General features: G+C 43.9%; 1 protein-coding gene across 5 annotated transcripts in view; it reads left to right on the top strand.

The window, feature by feature from the left end:
• Positions 1-21,419, top strand: part of LOC147608739 (uncharacterized) — a 109,124-nt gene extending 87,705 nt beyond the window's left edge. For all 5 annotated transcript variants that reach the window (XR_015264307.1, XM_086788167.1, XM_086788166.1 and 2 more), the window contains 2 exons: positions 5,269-5,376; positions 20,968-21,419. Coding sequence is in view for 4 of the 5 variants with exons in the window: in XM_086788167.1 (XP_086644293.1) it covers positions 5,269-5,376; positions 20,968-21,069 (210 nt within the window). In the remaining variant the exon portion in view is untranslated. The remainder of the gene's footprint in view (positions 1-5,268; positions 5,377-20,967) is intronic.
• Positions 21,420-21,887: the final 468 nt, after the last annotated feature.

The following is a 21,887-nucleotide window of genomic DNA, read 5'->3' as shown; positions in this document are numbered from 1 at the left end:
TTCTTCAACAGACAGAGTGAAGACCATAAAGTGATTGTGCCTCCTAGTCACACACTGCTTGCCAGGTTGGGAGAATTGAAGTTCCTTACTGATGTTGTCTTTTCTTGCGAAACTGAAGTTTTGCAGAAAGCTCATACTTGATGGAATGTAACCTTGTTTATGTCCAGTGGTTCTCTCACCATTTCTCTGTGGTGATCATTTTGCTTATGGCTGTGAGCCTATTTCATAATAAGGGTGCACCCCTATATGCATATGAATCAATTGAGTAAAGGGTGGCAGATGTTGATGTGCCCATCTCCCCTTGCATGTCTTGATCAAATGTATGAAGGCTTCCTCCAGTTGCTTAGAAAATTGAATGAGGGTAGAGACAAAGTTCATGCTTAAGATGTTAAATGTTGTGTCAGCTCACTGAGTAGTTGACTGGTGCCCCTTTTTCTTGATGTTGGTGTGTAATCCGAACTGTGGAAAGGCATTGCTATAGAGGTGTTCCGTGTCTCTCCGCCTCCCTTCACAACGTGTCCGTCCATGTGACAATCCCTTCAACTCAATCAAGTCACGACCCATGAATACCCAAGGCTGCTGCTGCAAACACATATCCTGAAAAAGCGCCCACCTATGCGCCACCATATGCAAGCGGACATCCAGTAAAGCAGTCCCACCCATTCTTTTGGGCGTCGTAATGTGATTCCAAGCTATCCATGTTTGACCCATAATATTTCCTTGCCTCTTCCACAGCATAAACCGAATGGGAGCAACCAAACGGAGAAGAGATTTGTGCATCCAAGGTAGCAAAGGCAAAAAATAGGAGATGCAAACCAACCACTTCACCATGCGATGCCATAGCATCTAGGCGAGATAACATAGGATGAGTGGCAATGGCAAAGAGGACAGGCCTGTCGGAGAGAACGGGTGAGAGAAATACCATCCGAAAGTCCTCCATTGAGCATAATCCGCGTGATAGAGCCAGAGCGAAGTAAATGCACCTAATTAACCATTTTGGGACCAAATCCCATGGCTGTCCTAATTAACTGAGAAAGGAAAGACCAGCTGACATGATCAAAAGCTTTTTCAAGATCCAGCTGCACCATCACAATCTCTTGCTTCTTTGCCTTGGCATAATCCACTCCAATTTGAACATTAAGAATATTATGCAAAATATTCGTGCCATGCACAAATCCATATTGATATGGATTTTTGTTAGGCGACTTCTAATAGGATAGCATTCTACTCTATCCACCCCAAGGGCCCTTGTACCCTGAGAAAGTTGGCCTCCCGGCCTCTCAATCCTGGTCTGTTGCTGGGCACCTGAATCCAAAGGGCAACGAGCATATGTATGTAAGGGCCCCTGATGAGTACGCAAAGGTCCCCGCATCTGAGAAATCCCCCCGCGGGACAACAAATCGTGTCTTTTTACCACGTACTTCCACCCATGGCTGCTAAACCTCATTCTGAACATCCACATGTACATCCATGTGCTGGGCATCATGTAAAGGAGCATCATGCTCATCTTCCACAGGCAACTGCCCATCAACGATATCCTTGGTAGCAACAACTTGTTCTTTCTTAGGACATTCGGAGACAAAGTGGCCCATCTCACCACATTTGAAACAGTGGCCAGCAAATGTATCCCACCTCAATTCATACATTAAAGGTTGCAGCCCAGCCATATTGACACGCAAATGTGTCGGCCTAGGTCTCCCAGTATCCTACAACATGCATAGACGATTTCGGTTTCTAGATGTCATTCGAGGCACCACCAAGACATCACCGATACCTCGCATGAGACCTGGTAAAACACGCCAAAACATTGGTGGGAATTGTTTCACTTCAACCCAAACTGGGCAAGCCTGGCGCAACATACCTTGGTACTCTGCCATAGGCTTCCACGGAACCACATGAACCAACTGCCCATCCAAAAAGAGTGGCACCTGCTCCAAGACTGCCCTACGAGCTTCGGAAGTGCGAAAAAGTATTTCATAAAAGCCTCTCGGACCATCATAAATCTCCTCAAGTGCCTCAGGCGACACCAAGCGGCCCAACCATGCTCTAAGATGAGGCAACAACGGAATACGCCCAATAAAGAAGAAGATAGCAGCACGATCATGAAAATCTGCTAGCTGTTGTAGCAACAAAGGAGTCTCCATGCATACATCAGCCACACCACCATTATCTCTACTGCAACCATTTGCACGCTATTTGCCTTCACATATTCTTGCAGAAGCTCACCAGTGATCTGCAGAGCAAACGTGCAAACTCCGTAGAAGGTACCTGAGAACTTTCCTCTGCATTCTCTCCAACATTCACCGGAGTGTAGCTTGCATCAACATCAAGCCTTTGACGTTTTCCGAGGCATCTGAAGCATAACCTGTTAGAAACATGGCGAGCAGAAATTAGACTAAAGCTGAAAACTGAAATCAGAGAAGACAAAAACACGCTGAGATACTTCCATTGATGTGACCCCTTGAATATATAGGGGGAAAGTACAAGAGCTGAGCATGAGTGCATATGGGATAAATCCCTGAGTGCCACATGGCATACACTGAGATGACCAAGACTAAAAGTACTCCTAGTGAGCATTTAGTAAAAGTACTCCTAGTGAGCACTTAGTTCCAACACCCTCCTTAAGTGATACTAGGAGGACATGACTGACAAGATGACAGATGACAAAGATAGATAATAAGGCAAGATGAAGAGACTGATGACTGATGACTAGACAGACAGACAAGCCAAGATAAAATGACTAAGACTGAAAGAGAGAAACATAAGACAAGATCCTAAGACACCCCTCCTCAAGTGATATCCTCATATGGGTCCACAAGGGTAGGGACAGAAATGGATCACAGACTTAGACATAGACAATCAGCCAGTAGAGTGGTCCCACAGACAAAGAGACTATCAGATAGACATTAGAGAGTCTGACAACTAGATGATAGATGGGGACATAGACAAAATGCCAAAGACATGTGGGTAACTAATCCACAAAAGATAGGCATATAGACTGATAGATAGAGTGTCAGAGACATGTGACTGTAAGATCACACAAGATAGACACATAGACAGAGAGACTGACTGATTGTAGATAGACAGAGAGATGGACCTTGATAGATAATCCCTCCTCAAGGGCAATCCTCCTACTAGAGTGGGTAATGCAGGGGTGCCTCTTGGATAGGGACAAAGATAAGTCCATGTAGACAAATAGACATGACATTACCCCATGATCTACATCATTGGTGATCAATGGTGGTAGATAGCATGAAAGCATAGACAAATATGAGAGAGATGGGAAGGTCTTACCATATTTGGCAGTGTCTAATCTCGTACATGAGAGACAGATAGATGAAGGGAAGGTCTTACCTCTTGCATTGACTAATGAGCAAGGGCAGTGTCTATTCCTGTACATTGAAAATGAAAATGACGTTTGAATATGAAAGAAAATGAAAAATCCTGATTTTGCTGCTTCAGCCTCTGAGCAGGTCTTCCCTCTCTTTCAAAATTAGACTATCATATTTTTGACCGTCTATCGAGAGGGGTAACCCGTGAATGGCTGAGCATGAAGAGGTTGCTGGTCATGAAAGAAAAAAGGGCACTTGGGCCTTGCTGAAAAATTGACGAACCAAGACCACCCATACCTTGAAATCCGAGGGAAATTGAGTAGCCAGCATGAGGACACTTGTTGGGCCTGCTTTCCATAAAGAAGTTGATGCAGGGTGATGTGCTTTTGCACCAAAATGTGACCCAAAGAGGAAAACGCAGCAGCAGACTGATTAGACGGGATGTTCCCTAGGAGATAATCGATGAGGAAAGGGGTTGCGCAGCCTGAAAACAGTGAAAAACGTGCTGCTGTTGATGAACCGCTTGCAGATTAGGCTTGGCGGGTTGCTTACTGATCTGACGAGCTGCAAAAAGATGCATGGGTTGCTAAGGAAAATCGCCATGAAGAAGAAGGTGCGCACCGCCATGTGAACCACGAGCTGCACAAGAAACTGCAGCGTGTTGAAGATGGGGTGCATGGCGAAGATAGGCTAAGAAGGTATGACGAACTGCATGAGAAAAACACTGCCTTGTTGAAGATAAATTGTTGATGCTTGAAGAGATGCCTGAGGGCTACAGAGAAGAAGATGAAGATGAGCTAGGGCTGAAATGGGAGCTAGGTGGAGACCTGCTCTGATACCATGTTAGAAACATGGTGAGCAGAAATTAGACTAAAGCTGAAAACTGAAATCAGAGAAGACAAAAACACGCTGAGATACTTCCATTGATGTGACCCCTTGAATATATAGGGGGAAAGTACAAGAGCTGAGCATGAGTGCATATGGGATAAATCCCTGAGTGCCACATGGCATACACTGAGATGACCAAGACTAAAAGTACTCCTAGTGAGCATTTAGTAAAAGTACTCCTAGTGAGCACTTAGTTCCAACATAACCCACATCCTTCTCGATCATCTCCTCAATAAGATGCATGTTAAGGCTATTGGCAGCCATGCCACCAACAGCAGCAGCCAGGTCATCCAAATCCATGTACAAAAGCAAAGAAAACCCGTTCTCTCAAACCCTAATTCAGCACCTGCAAACCCTAATTCAGCAGCGACTATAGAACTCTTCTGCTATCTCAACTCTCTCTCTCTCTCTCTCTCTCTCTCTCACTATATTCCACTCACCTCCATAGCGTACCCCCCCCCCCCCCCTGCTATATTCCAGTTTTAGTTTCATTTTCTAGGTGCCAGTAGTATCATCTTTATTTTTCATTTTCTGGTTTTTTTTTTTTAATCCAGACATTGTATCAGATCCACCATGATGTAACTTTTGGTCTCATAGGTCATTATGGCCTTTTGAAGACGTTAATATAACATTTCATTTTCATTTCATTTCATTTCTCTCTCTCTCTCTCTAGGAGATTTCTTGTAAAATGCCACAGCTCAACGATATGGGCACATAAAGTGCAACCCAATACTAAGGATAAAATAAGGGTTACAAATGTTTTTTTTTTCATTAATTAATTCCATATTGTGTAGTGCTATCTAATATCCAAGGTCACCTTTGTGCAGGGTGTTTTTTAATCTTTTTTTAAATCGTAGTTTTGGCAAAATCTTCCAGGATTAGTAGGCCTGAAATTTCACTCTTTTTTCAACTAGTGTCATTGTGCATGCATGGGTCCAATTTAAATAGAGAATAAGAATATTATAAGTACATATTGTTGAATTCTATGTGATGTATGGATATGCTCTGAGTGGTTTTCTTTTTTTTAAACTATTACTGTGCTGATCAGATCTCAAAACTTCAAGATACAATCCAAAAGTTAAGGCAAGAATCTGATAAGGAGAGACACTCTTCTGACGATGAACGCAGAGCCTTACTAAACTTTCAAAAAAAAAGGGTAATCACTATGTTCAATCTTGGAAATTCTAATCATCTTTATATAGATCAACATTTAATTGAGAAAAGTTTATGACACGGCACTTCTACAGATTTTTGAGCAAGAATCCATATAAAATCTTTCGCAGTTTCTGGTAAGTAAACTGCTTCCGCAAGGCTCACCTAACAAGCCATGACTTTACTTGCATTGTTAACATGTTTGAAAGCTGTATTAACATCTGGGGGGCATGGTGACTAATGGTACTGTAATAGAAGATACATGAGGCATCTCCAAAATTCAACTACCAAATATCAAAAAAGAAAAGGAAACCATAGAATCATCAATCTCTTCAGTCTTCATCAATTGATTCTTGTGTTGCCTTATTCAAAGAAGGACAAGGCTCACACGTGTATGGAATGGAATTGCAAAAAAGGTCCAAAGTGTTCTCATAAAAGGCATTGGTACCTTGAATCTCATATTAGACAGGGCACTAAAAAGGTAATGCTTTAGTTTCCCCCATCTCACATAGCTTCCAAATATGCTTGTAAATACTATGGGTGGCCTGTGCATACAAAGGTGTTTCACATCTTAGATGATGTGGCAGAACTCTGATTTTCCATTGTGAATGATATGAATCATTCCTCCTCCATTTTGACGCAAAGAGAGTTGAGCTTTCAATTTCAAATCTTTGGTTTGCAATCCTTGTACCATGAGACGTGTGTATATGCAAACACATTAGTCTCTCCAAGAGATATCTGAAAAATTGCAATGCAAAACTGTCTTTGTGTTGGGAGATCAGGTTGTTGTATCCATGTTTGAATGACATGAAGCTGAAGGATATCCATCCATATAATACCATCTAAGCGATATTGTAAAAATTGTAATGCCTCACGAAAGGAGTCATCATGTAGTCCTACAGTACACACACAACACCCCCCCCCCCCCGCCCCCCCTTTCTTTCATGGCACTTCCAACTGTATAGATGTAGCAAGTGAAATCCCAAGGGGGCAATCAGCTGATAAAGACCAAACCCTGTGGAGCTATGCAACTATGTGAAATATTATGTCTACCTTAGGAGATGGAGCTCCAATTCTGCTAGGATGATCTTGTGTAGAACTCAGAGTTTTATTGTGATCAGACTAGAGCGCAGCATGCTGTAAACTTCTCAAATCTTGGCCTAATCCTTTCTATCAAGATCATGCCCCACATTAAAATTACACTGAAGTAGGTGTAAGACTCCACAACCTCCATAGAATAACCTCCAGACCTAACATATCTCCAGTCATTCCTGCCTTGGAAGAAGCGCTTAAAAATATTGCCTTGGTTTTAATGAGAACTTCTAAGTCTTTCTAGTCACAGAAAGCCTTGAGTGCTCTCAACTTCTTTTTGAAGCCTCAAGTGTTATCAACTTCCTTTGAAGCCCTCAAGATGGAATGGAAATTAGCACCCCATCATTAGCATACAGCAAGAAAGCAATGATAGCTTTCTCTAGTAGAGCACCAGCCTCCTCTGATGCCTCAATAAAATCAATGTACAACCGAGAGAGAGTTAAGAGCCATTGGAAAGCCTTGCTTCACCCCATTACTAATCTTCTCACACACTCTTTATGAAGCTCAACATGTGCTTATGCAAATTATAGCAGCCCACATCAAGTTTGCTGGGAAACAAAGATCAAAAGTCCAGTCCGGAATGTTTGTGCATGGCATTGTGCCAAAAGGCTTTTCAAAGATGTACAAAATATAAATATATTCTTACAATCTGGCATGTGTCTCTTCAACAATTTCCCTCAGTGTAAAAATATGATCCAAGTGGGGCAGCTGCGCCTAAAACTAGCCCCGTCCTCTAGATCACTTATTTTTTGTCTCTGCAAGTGTGCCTGCCATGGATGAAAGTGCAGTGGCATAGGCTCACCTAGGGATGAGGATCATAGCCGCAATTTTGTTTGTAACCTGTCATGCCCTTTCATGATGTAACTCTCGGAAGAAAAAAAAGAAGTGAGCTCACAAACCTTCGTCACCTTGCATTGTTGATGAGGTTCTGCAAAACCAAACACATGATGCCACCTCATGGTCTTCAAGTGGTTGTGCTCCATCCAGAAGCTACACGTATCACTTGGGCATTGGCTTACCTCAAGGTGGCATAGTAACATCTGTCCTTATCCTCAGGGTATTATGCTTAAGGACATGGTTCTGGCAGCCCTCTCTAGGAGTATGACAAGAAGCTGTGCAGAAGCTTGTGGTGGTGTAGTTGTTTTGGCAGCGCGTGGTACAAAGGAGGGAAGCTCGCCCGGCATCTGAACTTCCAAGGAGATCCTCTTCATGGGTGATACCCTGTTGTAGAGAGAAGCCAAATGCTACCAAATCCCTTTGGCCAGTGTCATATGCTTTGTGTGATTGATGACCTGTGGTGTGCAATTGAGGAAGATGAAAGAACGGACTCGGGCATTAACACGATCCCATAATTGTGCCTGTGCCTCCTGTTCCTTCCGAATAGAGGGTAACTCCCCATCTTTCAACTCTGGCCGTGGAACCCCAACAACAATGAAATCAGCCAAGTCATAGGACTCGAAAACAGATTCCATCATTACCTTTCATATGCCGTACTTGTTCCTATCCAATTGTTGGTCCACCGGGAACGTGGGGAGTGTCGGGATCTTCACGTGCTTCTTAGCCATCTCAAGCAAATTTGCCATCTCAAGGGTTCACAAGGTCTTGTGAAGGGAGGGTAGGTGGGAAAAAAGACGAAGAAGAGGCTGCAAATAGAATGCAAGGTGGCTGTCCAACGGTGATGGCCGCCTTCTACCTGATCTCCAAGTCCCCTACAGCCCAAACAGTCTCCAATCAGCACCTCATTTAGCAAACCCTCAACGTCCCACTGTCTCCAAGCTTCAAGCCACATGGGGCTCTGATACCATGTCAGAATGCATAGTGGAAATGAAGACAACTGCTGTAGAGAGCAATACACAAATGAAAGAGAGAGTGCTATATACACCAATAATCCTGGAAATATACAATGAAGGAGTATGGGGGCAAGGGGCCATTTTATATGGCTCCTGGTGCTGGTCGGCCAGCCCAAAGTCAGCCGACAGCTGCCCTGGTAGCCCACAATTTGTAAAATACCCAGTCAGCCGGCGATCAAGTAGTCGGCCAGCACTATAGTATAGTCGGGCAGCACTAGATCACACGGGCAACACAAACATAGTCGGCCAGGCATCAAGGGGCAGCCAACAGCCCTAGCTCCAGAAAAAATAGGAAAAAATACGGAGAGTGAGGAAAAATGGGAACACACCAAATACGAGCGGGCACACCCACAACAGAGGCCCTGACATAGTGTACAGACAGGAGATGATTGCTAACACACACCTCATGTGGCTCCTTTGAAAGACCATATCTAGACTTACTATGATCTTTTTCATATGGGGGTTATATACATCGGGTAATCCTTGGACTATATATTGTATCCTAAGCAGACATGTTTGTGGTTTTGGGAATTGGACTTGTTCTTCGGACATCTGGCACATGTACAATTACATCCAAACACTATGTCAAACTGACAGCTTCTTACTGGAGTAAGCTTGATAAGAACTCTGGTTCTGCACTGTCTGCAGAGTTTACCTTCTAGGTCAGAAGGATGGCAAAGTCCTATCCTGTTGAGCACACTCCTTTTCATATCGAAAATCATTGTGTCTTTTCCAGGACACCATTCTGTTGTGGTGTATGAGAATTTGTAAGCTGATACTTAATGACATACACTTAGCTAAATCATACCCCCACTTATTTTTATTTTTATTTTTTCAGAAAGAGACTTCTATTAAGTATGAGAAAAACATACAACAATCACAGCTATAAGCCGGAAAAATAGAATAGAATCACCCCAATATGTAAGGTGATTTCAACCACTGAGGAGCATCATGATGCCATGTAAGACCTGTGGTACTAGAGGAAAAGAAGATGCCATGGTCCCATTCCCGCATAAATATCACACGCTTCGCTTGCGCAGAACGAGAGGGCCCCTCAATGTGAGCCCAAGTAGCAATAAGAGTGTGGATGATATCACCCCATATAGTACTAATGCACTGAGACCCAAAAATCTGGACACCCTCAACAGCCTCCGTGCATCTAGCTCTCCAGATCTGCCATGTTGTAATACTGGCAATAATCTCCCAACTGGTGTCAATCCTCTGTCTAGGGGGTGTATAATCAGAGTGAGGAACATCCTGCAATAAACCATGCTCCTCTACGAATGAAAAAAACAGAATCTGTACCACTGCCCTTATAAAAAAGTTGCGGACCAGACTGGGAGAGCCAAGCAACTGCCCCCCAAGTCACATGCATGGCTCGGTCACTCAATTTGCCCATAAGTTGGGCTACAGGACCCCAAATCTGCTGTGCAATGTTGCACCCCCATAGACAATGCTGTACGGACTCAGAATCTGCCGCACATCTAGGACAGGAAGGTGCTACACCGAAAACTGATCTCCACTGATTGGTGGGGAGACCACCATGTAAGAATAACCAAAAGAAATGAGAGATCTGGCTCCTTCTGTATGAGTGCCAAAGTCTATGCCAATATTTGCGCTGTATCACTGGAGAAATATCATAGCTCTCCCTATGAGGCCTGAGAGTAGGGATCCTATGCATCTGTCGAGTGAGGAGAAGCCTGGCATTCCGAACAGTGAAACTGAAAAAAGAAAGGCTTTTCAAAGGATCGAAGGCATCAATCCACTCCCACTCTCCTGGATCCCACTGAAGATATCTGATAGGACTGCCACCATATAGCCACAAACACCAAGAGCCATGAGTCACTATCTGAGGAGAAGGGTCAATGAACCAGTGCTTCCCCGAGCGACCAACAATCCTCACTGGACTAAGCCTAGTGTTTGGTATGATTTCCTCCATACTACTTCTCCTCAATCTCCCACCAGGCATGATAGAAAACATGAGGAAATCTGTATCCTCCTGGCCTGGCAGAGCAATGACCTGCAGAGGTATGCCTATCCTCGAAAAAACTCCCAGCCAACTCGGATGATAGTCTCCGTGAAAGGTCCGAGAAAGCCACTCATGCGGAATAGCTGCATCAATCTGATCAATACGAATGCGAGAGCCCCTAAGATGCTGAGTGGATGCAACTCTCCGATCCTCCGGCGGAAGACTCTTAAAGGTCTTCCAAGCAAGAATTGTGTATGCGCATCTCTCCCATCCTGACCATTGCATATAACGAGATGCACCAAGTGGCCGACCAGCCTTATCCCTAATGAACTCGTTCCACATAATAGGTTGTCGGTCAGCCTCATCCAAAGACCTAGGAAGCCTTTGTCGCAAAAAATATTTCATGCTTCTCCATGCTCTGACATTGGTTGCAATAAGAGGGGAAGATGGTGCCCTAATATCAGCCTCTGTGAACAAAAAACGTGTGTTGGGCATCCAATCTCTCCCGACCCTGGGTGTACATCTGGACATCTGAGACAAGAAAAAATCCTTTCAAGGCTCAGTGCCTGGTAGGAAACCTCTGACCACAAGTTCGCAAAGCAACGCCCTGCATTGAACATCCGGATCGATAATATTCAAGCCCCCCTCTCTTTTGGGCTGAATAACTGTGAGCCAAGCAACCCTAGCACGAGTGTCTGAGGTGCCATCCAAGCCCGACCAGAGAAAATTGCGGATCAATCTCCGCAATTGGCCAATGCACGCACGAGAGAAGCACCAACAAGAGGCAATAAACCAAGCTGAGGCAAGCAAAACCTGATTAGCCACCAAAGCTCTGGAGGCTAAATCTAATCTCCTGGAGCTCCAATGGAGGAGCTTCTTTCGGATACTCATAAGTACCGGAGCAAACTGTTGTGCAGTAGAAATATCAATCCCAACTTGGCATCCCAAATATCTAGTAGTACATCCTCTGTTGATCCAAGTAAAACCAAGCTCTGCACCCCAATCAAATCTCGGTGAATCACTAACCCAAAAACCAATAGATTTGTGCCACTTAATGAGTGCCCCTGCTGCCAAACAGAACTCCTCTAGCGCTACCCGGAAGGAACATAAGCATATATGTGAAGCCTCCAAAAATAGGGCTGTGTCATCAGCTAACTCAAAGTCAACCAACTCCTCATGGCTACGAAGAGGCAACCTCAATCCTGAAATACCAGCAGTGGAGCGGAGAAAGATGCTCATGGCCTCTGCAACTATGATATATAATAAAGGGCTAATGGGCAGCCCTGTCGTACTGAGCGAGAAATGTGAAACCGCTCTCCTCTATCACCGCAAGCAAGAACTCTACTGTGGGCATCACGATACATGCATGAAACTCCCTTGATCCATCTCTGAGAGAAGCCCATATGACTAAGAGTACCCTCAAGAAAGTCCCAATCCACTCTATCATAGGCTTTCTCAAAATCCAAGAGTACTCAGCGAGAAATGTGAAACCGCTCTCCTCTATCACCGCAAGCAAGAACTCTACTGTGGGCATCACGATACATGCATGAAACTCCCTTGATCCATCTCTGAGAGAAGCCCATATGACTAAGAGTACCCTCAAGAAAGTCCCAATCCACTCTATCATAGGCTTTCTCAAAATCCAAGAGCAGAATGGCTAAGGGCTGATTGCCGGCTTTAGCCCATTCGACGGCCTCCCAAAACGAGAAAATGCTATCAAAGATGCTCCTGCCGTGTAAGAATCCATTCTGGGTATCATGAATAACATCCTGCAAAATTGGCTGCAATATGATGCTCACTGCCTTAGCAAGAATCTTATAGGCAGTCCCAAGTAAGGTGATAGGTCTCCACTGGCCAATCAATGTCTTATCCCCGCTCTTAGGAATAAGATAAATAAGCCCCTCAGTGAGAGAAGAAGGCATAGAACCTGTGTCCCACATCTCCTGCAAAGCCGATGTTATCTCAGCCCCAATCTCATCCCAAAAAGTAGTGAAAAAAACAGGGGAGAGGCCATCCTCCCCTGGACACTTACCATGAGGTAAGGCATGAAGAGCATGACTGAACTCCTGCATAGAAAAAGGGGCATCCAGAGCGGCACACATCTCCTCGGTGATCAAATGTGGCAATGCATTCCAAACCTTCCTCTGTGCCCTGTGTCTCAGATCAGAATACGGCTCAGCACTAAGAAGCTGGCAGTAGAAATCGGTGGCAATCTATCTAACCATGAGAGGATCTGAGTGAAGAGTGCCATGTGAATCCTGCAACTGTCTGACACTATCTCTGGCATGAGATGGGCCGTGAGAAGCAAAGAAATGTTTGTTACATCTGCCACCCATTTGTGTCCAAAAGGATTCCTCGGCATGGAAACGATACTCTGCGCGTTGCTCAAGAGAGTGATGAAGTTCTGCTCTAATAGTACGTAAAGAATCTGCAACCCATTGAGCATGAGGATGTTTCTCGTGCTCTTTCTGCAAGGCAGCCAATCTACATCTAATAGCCCTTTCTAAGTCCAAGGCCTCTTGCCTCTTAGACAGGGCACATGTGTGATAAAAGTCACTAATATCACAGAGAGTAGAGGCCAGGCTTTGAGAGGCCTGTAAGAAGTCATGAGATCTCCAAATATCAAGCATACGACGCGATAGTTCTGCAACTGAAAACAAATGATCAGGGATGCGTACATGGGGTGCTGATCCATGGCAATTCGGATCTCTAATACATAAAACCACTGGGCAATGATCCGATTTGGAGGTGCCTGTAGCAATCAAAGTATGTCCATCTCTGTCAAGCACCCAATCATCCACATAAAATCTGTCTAACCGTGCATAGATACATCCTACATCTCTTCTCCTGTTAGACCATAATAAAGAAGAGTGGATGGACTCCTCAAAATGTCATCCTCATGCCAACAATCTCTACCATGAATGGAGAGTATAAACCTCTCCCAAGACGCTCTTTCAAGAGGATGCACCAAGCCCTCATGTCCACCTCTTTTATCCGTTGGCATCTCAACCATGTTAAAATCCCCAGCAATAATCCAATGGTCGGCAAGAGGCATCAATGTAGCGAGAGATTTCCAAAAGGCAATCCTCTCACCTCTATGGTTAGGAGCATAGAGGTTGAGAATACCAATGCGTGTAGTACCCTGCATAAGAAGGATCCACTGCGCTCTCGCAGGCAAAATGACACCATGTCCAATGATGCAAGGCAAGATCAAAGCTGAAACAGAGATACAAACACCACCCTTGGTACCAACAGCCGGTGACCAAAAGGTGTGTCCTGAGAGAAGCTTGCCTGATCTCCCACACTGACTAGCATCCAGTTTATGCTCTTGCAAGAGCAATATATCCATAGGTCCACCTGTGACTGCACAATGAAGCTGGGTTTTTACCATAAACTCTTGCAACAAGGGTAGTCTGGACCTCAAGGTCAATGTCGTGCTGAAGAGAGGTGAGCTCATCTTGTGAAAAATTGATGATTCTCCCGGCCAATGGGGATGACGAAAGATTGGCTGTGGCAGAAGAAGCCATAAAGCCAATCAAAAAAATGGGCGGCCGACTTGAATCCAAGTAAAAGTGCTGCTGATAGAGAGGCGGGTGCAGAAGAGGGGGGCAAAGGCAGGAGCAGAAAGGCGGGAGCAGCTGGGGTAGCAAAGGCAGTGGGGCAGGTGGGGCCAGCAGAGGGGCAGGCGGGGACTGCAGAGGTTTTCAAAGTCTTGCATATGTTGTTTTGAACCATCATCAATCACTTTTTGATTTCCTGAATGCCTAAGGTCCGTAATTTTTCCACTTTAATCATGGATCAATGACAAGTACCCAAAGTCTGGGTACCCACTTTCCCGAATAGCTATGCATATTTTGGGCAGATATCATACATACTCTTATGACCCCTTGGGCAAGTATCCAAGGTCCTCAAAATCTGTACATGTTAAGTGCACTGCCTTTCTTAGGGGATGGGACCATGGGATGTTCTTCTTTTCCACTCCCTCAGATCGAAATCCACACTCGTTGCGCACACCTTGCCTTGTGGGATGGTTCTTGATCGGTCTGTGGCCATGGTTTTTATCGTTCTGTTCATGCTGAATAGAAGCCTCATCTCTTGCAAATTAGCCAGGCACAGAATTGAAGAAGAGCAGCGGCCTTGAAATTGGCCTCTTTTGGTGTATGGATAATGATGCTTGCCCATCATGCAAGCTTCACAAATATTAAACCATTCTTCTACTAAGGGTAAATCCCTTCCAAACTCATTAAATTGCATATTCACATGAGTTGTCAAAATGAGATGTTAGAACCTCTCATACCACAGTATGCTAGAGCTAGCACTGACTTGCATTCTAATAGCTGAGAGAGCTGGTAAAGGGGGTTGCATTAAATTTCCTTTACAACAATGTTGTCATGACTATCAGGATGACAACCCTACTCCCAATTGAAATTGTACCTTTAAGTTGCAACCAATGATGGCTCTAATTGACGAGTGTGGAGCAAATTGTTCACTCGAAAGTAAAGAAGAGGGATCTTTTCCCTTCACTTTGCATTTGGTTTCATTGCCGACTACCACATCATATTACATTCCCCTAGGCAAGAGACAAATAATAGGGTTTGCAACCGATATGTACAGAGGCACTGTTGTCAGTGATCCTAGTATTTTTAGCTTCTGCTGCCACATTTACTCTGTGCAAAATCTCCTCCACAGCCAGGAAGAGGTGGTCAACCTCGGTGAAGTTGTTTGACTCCTTAAGATCTCTGGTTTTAAACAATGCCATTCTTGGTGTCTGCTTGTTGCCTCAAATAGTCTTCTTGTTGCGGTATAAATGCTTGACCACTTTTGATGGAGCCTAGTTGCAGGTTTTTTTGTTATTCTTTGTTTCTTCCTGTGTGCTACTGGATAAAGATTCTTCTGCCCCTAAATATGACACTCTGTCTCTTCTTTCCCAAAGTTAACTTACATCCTCATAAGTGAGGTCTTTTGTCTAAATCTAATGGAGATCTGAGTGCTTACTGGTTGAAACTTGGAAGAGTTAGTGATCTCTCTTCTGAAGCTTCTGCAATCTGCATTGCCCCCATTTTCTCTTTCAATTCTGATGCACCAAATCCCCCTCGTTTATCTTCTCATATTGGAAAGAACTATTCAGTTTTCAAACTCTAGTGACATCGATGGTCGTCATTGTGTACTGAGTAATCAGGATATAGCCCAGACCTTGGTTGCGTTCTGGGTTATGTTGATTAAGTGTTAAAAAGTTGTATTTGCGGCTAGAGATGATAATGCAATAAGCATATTCGTTCCACATTTGCGAATCAGCAACAACAAAAGAATCAAGGTGGGCATCTTTACCATTGATAAATTTGGTAGTCTTTGGCTCATAGACAATTGTAAGGACAAAGTCAAGGAGCTAGAACACCTCCAAGGCAATCTATACTTACAAAATTTAGATATTTGATCCATCTAGCCTTCTATCTGTGCCATATGAAATTGGGTGGATTCTTGTCTCTGTTTGAGTGTTGGCTTAACCATTTGCATGTAGAAGTTGCCATTTCTTAAAACATGTCTAGTATCAGCGAGCAAAGCAATCTTGCATAAAGCCTAAACTTTGACACCACGTAAGAAAACACAATATATGGTGTAACAGCAACATATGCTGACACACACAAGCCTCATCTTCAACATGCAAGACAGGATCCATAATATTTTATAGTAGATGAGAAGAATAAAACTTGATTATTGCTGAACAGCTGACATAAATAGGGGTTTTTTCGTGAGGCAAAACGTAGATAACGACCAGAAGATATGATGGAAGCCTTCTACTGCATCACAAAAGAGGAGAGAACTCGACTTTTTTAATGGAAGAATGAAGAAGTATGGTGTTCTATATATGTTGCGGTCACATATGTCATGCAATTGGGCAAAACATTAGATGGACCAAACAACCATCTACCATCAGCAGTATTGCTGATGGGCAATTCAACCTGAAATCATGGAGGTCAAACTGGCCCCACAAGCCTGCCAGAAGCATCCCTGGAGTCTCAAAACATGTCTCAGTGTGTGAACATCAATTCGTATGCACATGGCACCTATCTAGCAGTGTGCTAGACCTTCACAAAGCCATGGTTAGTCAGTTGGTCTACAAAAACCCCATCCAATGGTCTATGTAGATTCGTAATGATTTTGCATAATCAAGGTCAATGAACAGGGTTTTGCAATGTGGCAAAGGCTCTAACAAGCTGCAGAACAGAAAGGGTACTGTTGAACTTCTTATAGAAGGGGCCCTCCTTCGGCTATGTGTTCTTGAGATGAGAGCTCAGATGGCAATCTCGACGAACATTAGAAGTTGGATATGTTGAAAGTACACTTGCCAACAAGGTGGAAGCTGAGGATCTGCAAAGTACAAGGCTTATGTGCCTAGTATGATGGTGGAAAATGATTGATATTATCTGACAATAATAATCTCTCATTAAAGAGAATTATTATCTTCATTATCGTGCTTTCTAATGTATTCCATTCCAGTAAAACGTTCTTCTCTGTGTGTGTGTGTGTGTGTGTGTGTGTTGTGAAGCCTCAGGCCTGCGACTTCCTCCGTCGTCTGCCTCCTGGACTGCATGTCGGCCTTGCAGCCCTCTTCGCGACCTTCAAGGGGTCCCCCTTTGTGCGCGCAGGTTCCCTGTTTTCTCGTCTTCTCATCGTCGATCTGCCCCTCCTACTATTCTCTTCTGCGACCTGTGTGTGTGTGTGTGGGGGTGTGTATATGTGTGCGGGGGTGTGTACAGCCAGCCTGTGTACAATGCTCTCACTAGCTATTGGGCTCGATTAGATCAATGGTACATGTTGAATGCAATGCAGTTTGATGCTTTTACTACCTGCACAATGAGCTTGGATTTCTCGATGCACTTGTCAGATGATTTCCCGGCCTGTATGACGTTGCATTTTGGTCTCTCACCGCAGAATGTGCCACTGCCTTGCAAGAGGCTCTTGCTGGTTAATAATAGTTATCTCAAGCATCAGTGCTTCCAGTTCATGGCACATGGACTTGTCATCTTTCAGTTGATGCCGACTGGGCATGGGATCGTGTTTCCATGGGCATGTAGGATGTTATCCGAGACTATGGCAAATGCTACATGGGAGGCTTACAAACTTAGCTGGCCAATGCTAAGTCTCAGCTACAATAGCTTACAGATCTTAGCCAGCAACATGCCCTTTTTGTGCTGAGCAATCTTGCCTTCAATCCGCACATCATTGCTTGGCTGACAATGATAAACATAAACTCCACAAATGGCAAGTCCATTATCGTCATAAAGCATTGCAGGATAAGGGCTGCTCCTCTAAGGCTTTTTTCAAAAGCATCCACACTTCCCAACGTATGCATTCCCTTCATAGGGTGCAATGGCATGATGGGACTTGGACTGACAATAAGCAGGAGCTTGATGGTGCTCAACAATATTTTGCTGATTTGTTTGCTGCTCATGGACCCTCCACCTTAGATGAATTGGCAGCACGTGATGTGTTCTTTTTTTTCCTTTCAATTGGCCTTTGGCCCAAGATCTTCCCATAGTTACCAAATTTCACCGTTCGTAAACAACTTTATCAACCCATAGGCGACGCCGCTGAGGAAGCACCAAGGGGGGTTTTGAACCCAGGACCTCTTGGTCCTAGGCAAACACCTTCACCACTTGAGCTATCACCTCATTGGCGGACGTGATGTGTTCTTACGCCAAGTGCATCCTATTCTCTCCGCGGATGGAGCAAATTTATTAGAGTTGCCATTTACTGATGAGGAGTTGACAATTGCCTTGGCCTGATTGGGTCGCTCAAAATCCCCAAGTTGGGATGGGCTTACAGTCGAGTTCTTTGTTGAGTTTTGGGATGATTTGAGCCCTGTTTTATTGCGCATGATTAATGATGCTTGGCTTTCTAGTGTGATGCCTCTCTCATGGAAAAAGGGTTTGCTGCGTTTGATCCCTAAAAAACCATTGTGTGAACGTTTGTCGTATTGGAACTAAGGAGCTTCAAACTTGAATGTGAGGGAAGGCTGAGGGGGGAAGAGTCCACAGTGTTTGAGAAACCAGAACATGGAGACGTCTCTCTCCCAGTTGGATCTCCCAATTGTCTCCAAAAAAGAGCCTGCATGGGTAATGCGATACCAAAGGTCTCCCAGTGTAGTGTTTATGACCAAGGGACCGTCCTTGCATACGGGCAGTACATCTAGGGTGATAGGTTTAGGGACTCCTCTGTAGTGCACTCTCTTCCTTCTGGACATTGCGCCGCTTTTGATACTGTTCGATGGGATTTCATTGCAGTTGTTCTCACCTAGTTGGGTGGGCTTTGGTCGTCGCATGCAACATGTGGTGCATTGGCTCTATGTGGATGGCTCTGCCCATTGCCTATTGGCTAATGTTCTCTCTTCCTTCTGGACATTGGGCCGCTCCGTCCGTCCACTCCGTGCTATATGCTATCGCCACTCATCCATTACTGCTATACATGGATGCTTTGGTTTCGGAGTAGCGCTTGCATGGCATTGCTATTCCTGGGGGGACGCCTTTTGTTAGTGAGGCTTATGGTGATTAATCCTTTTTCTTTTTACGCAATTCTCAGTCAGATATTCAACAGCTTATGCAAGCCCTTGATTTGTATGCTTTGGTGGTGGGGTTAAAAGTTAACTTTGCAAAATCAAAACTCCTGCCTTTGCATGAGTGTTCTGGCATCATTTCTTGTGGCTGGGCCTCTTGCTCCCTCTTGATCATGTGGTGCGGCATTTGGGATACCCCATCGGTTGGCACATTTCCTTGGCACAGGAGAGAGAGTGGGTGCTTCAAAAGCTTTACCATAAGCTAGACTACTGGAAACTTTCCACTTGGTCACTTCACGTTCGCCTTCGGATTGTCCTGTCCATCATTATGGCTTATGTGCAATTTCATCTGCCGCTCATTCCTTGGTCCTCTTCGGACATTCAACAGTTTTTGTCAGTGTCCAGAGCGATAGAATGTCTTTGGCGTACCAAAACTGACTGTAAGGCGGTGCGTCTTCTCAAATGCAGTTATGTTTGCACACCAAAGATGCATGGGGGCTTGAACATCCTCAACATACATGTTCATGTGCTTGCTCGCAAGGCCATGCTCTTGCCTACTTTCTTGGAACAGCGTCAGCCCTGGACACTCATGCCTTCTCATTTGTTTGCCTCTCTAAGGACACCAGCCTATGGGCACTGGACACGAGCTATCCCGGATGTATTTTCAGGCATTTTCAAGGCCACATTCCTGGCTGTCCTTTTTCTACCTGTTTGCTTTCTGATTAGCAGCAGCTTTTGGCACATTTATCTTGGTCTAGCGGCCCTCCGGATCTAGGCAACTCGCTTCGTCACAGTCTACACTGGAGTCGGGTCTTTGATTCCCCTTTGGCACTTTTCAGCCTCGTAAGGCTTATCTTCTGCATCGCTTGGGCATTTCTCTGGTGGATGATATAGTGGATGACAGTGGCCGCACACTTTCTTTTCCATAGGCCCAGACACAGTTTTATCTAGGGATGCATCACCGGCCCATATGGCATGCTATCGCTGAGTTGCTACAGCCTTTCCAGCTTGTGCCTCGCCTGTTTTGTCCTCTTCCACTGCTTGATTGGACGTTTGATCAGGCCAGGTTATTCCACTTCCTCTTTTGTCGATCTGTCTGCCAAAAAAGCCTACCGTCTTCTTCTTCCGCAACCATGGATTCAGGAGCATGCAATTGAATCTGGCATTTGGATAGGCCGCTTGGGTGGTGGAAAACATGTCTTCATCGTATATGGAAAAGTAAGCTTCCCCTCAAGCAGCGGGTGTTTCTGTGGCAATGTCTGGTGGGAGCCCTCCCAGTGGGTGTCCTTCTAACTGCCTGATGTATTGTTTCCTCGGTTTGCCCTACTTGTTCACATCCGCGCGAGATGGTCTTGCATCTTCTCTGACCGCTCGAGATTTCTTGGCTTGTTTGACAACTCTTCTCCATGCCCGGTTTCCGAGCCTTTCCTTTGGCAGGCACTTTTGGCTGTTTGGTAGATATCCCTCTACCCCTGATTATGCTCTCTTTTTTTCATGGTGCTGTTATTGGGCCTTATGGAGTTTATACCATGCCCGCAACACTCAGTTGTTTGGGCACACTTCGGTGGATGTCTTTGCCTTTTTCAGATTCTCCTTGCTCCAGTCTCGCCAAGATGCCCACTTTCTTGGAGACCTTTCCATGGCCCAGTGGGACGTGTTTTATGACTGTTTCTAGTTTTCCGTAGTAGCTGCTCCATGTTGGGGCAGCTATGAATGTACATTGCATTTATAATGAAATAGTGGTTTTCACCCCAAAAAAAAAAAAAAAAAAGCGTGTGTTGTGGAATGAAAGGAAGAGGTGGGTTTTGGGGGGGCAAGTTTTTAAAAAAATCCAAACAATGAGTATTAATTCCACTTGCTACATGACAAAGGTTTTAGAGTGGAGTGAGAGTAAGATTGATTATCCATGCTTCATGTTGCTGTTAAAGTAATCAATGCTCATCGTTAGCGCGAGTCCAAAACAGTAACATGCTAAGCTTTTCAACCAAATGGTTGAAGATGCTTGAAAATATCAAGAAAGCTTTGTAAACATGAGTGCTAAATGTAAGGCTGAAAACTTTGTATCTACAAACATTGTCTAATTAGAGGAAATCTTTTATACAATTGTAAGTGGACTTTTTTAAATGACAGCATATTCAAGCTTTCAAAAGGTTTATTTCAAGACCCAGAGTTATCGAGGTTCATCATCAACAACCAGGCTTGCTTTGTAGACTCCTCAAAAGGAAGAAATGATCAACCTCATCCTCAAGGTGAAAACCATAATACTAATACTAGTACAGGAGCCTTAAACATCCTATTCAAGGTAAATATCACAATGCTATTGCATGAGCCTGTGGTTGAAAGATGGACTATAATATTAATCATAACATCCAATCTGCCACTATCAAATGTATCTTGATTAAGAACACGAGAAGAGCAGGTTTTCCATGACATAATAATGTGTGTATAGCCAAGTAATTCTAACTACATACATGTTATGTTTGCAAAGGATTTTAAGTCTTCGAAAGTTCTTGACAAGATTTTTGTCAAAGTTTGTTACATTACCTTATCACATTCTAGGATTCAAGGTAGATTATGTTCAACTTGTGAAATGTTTTGCTTCCTTGTATGTGCAATCAAGCTTTTTTCTAAAATAAATGAAATCCAATGTAAAGATATAGAAATTTGAAATATTTGCAACTACACTCAATGAATTTCAAGGTTGTCTTGAGGGTAGATTTCTACTACATCTAGTAAATGAAAGGTTGACAACATAAAAATACTATAATGAAAGAAAATTGGTCTTTTTATCTCCAAACTCGTAAAAAAGAGATGGAATAACAAATAAGTCAATATTATCCTACATTAGTATTGTGAAATTAAGGATTCATATTTGATGAGATCTCAACATTTCAATGCAACATGAAACACTTGGAATATCCAAATCTCAAAATCACCAAATATGTTTTCATATAGCACACATAAGCCAATAAAATCATCATCTCATAGATTGACTAACTTGTAATTAAATAGAACATCATGAATATTAATCCATACATGCATATAGTGAC

Source organism: Cibotium barometz, chromosome 52 (genome assembly GCF_041138505.1).
Source record: "Cibotium barometz isolate CiBa-2024 chromosome 52, ASM4113850v1, whole genome shotgun sequence".
In the NCBI taxonomy this organism is placed as follows: Eukaryota; Viridiplantae; Streptophyta; class Polypodiopsida; order Cyatheales; family Cibotiaceae; genus Cibotium; species Cibotium barometz.
This window is presented reverse-complemented; position numbering and strand designations above follow the sequence as displayed.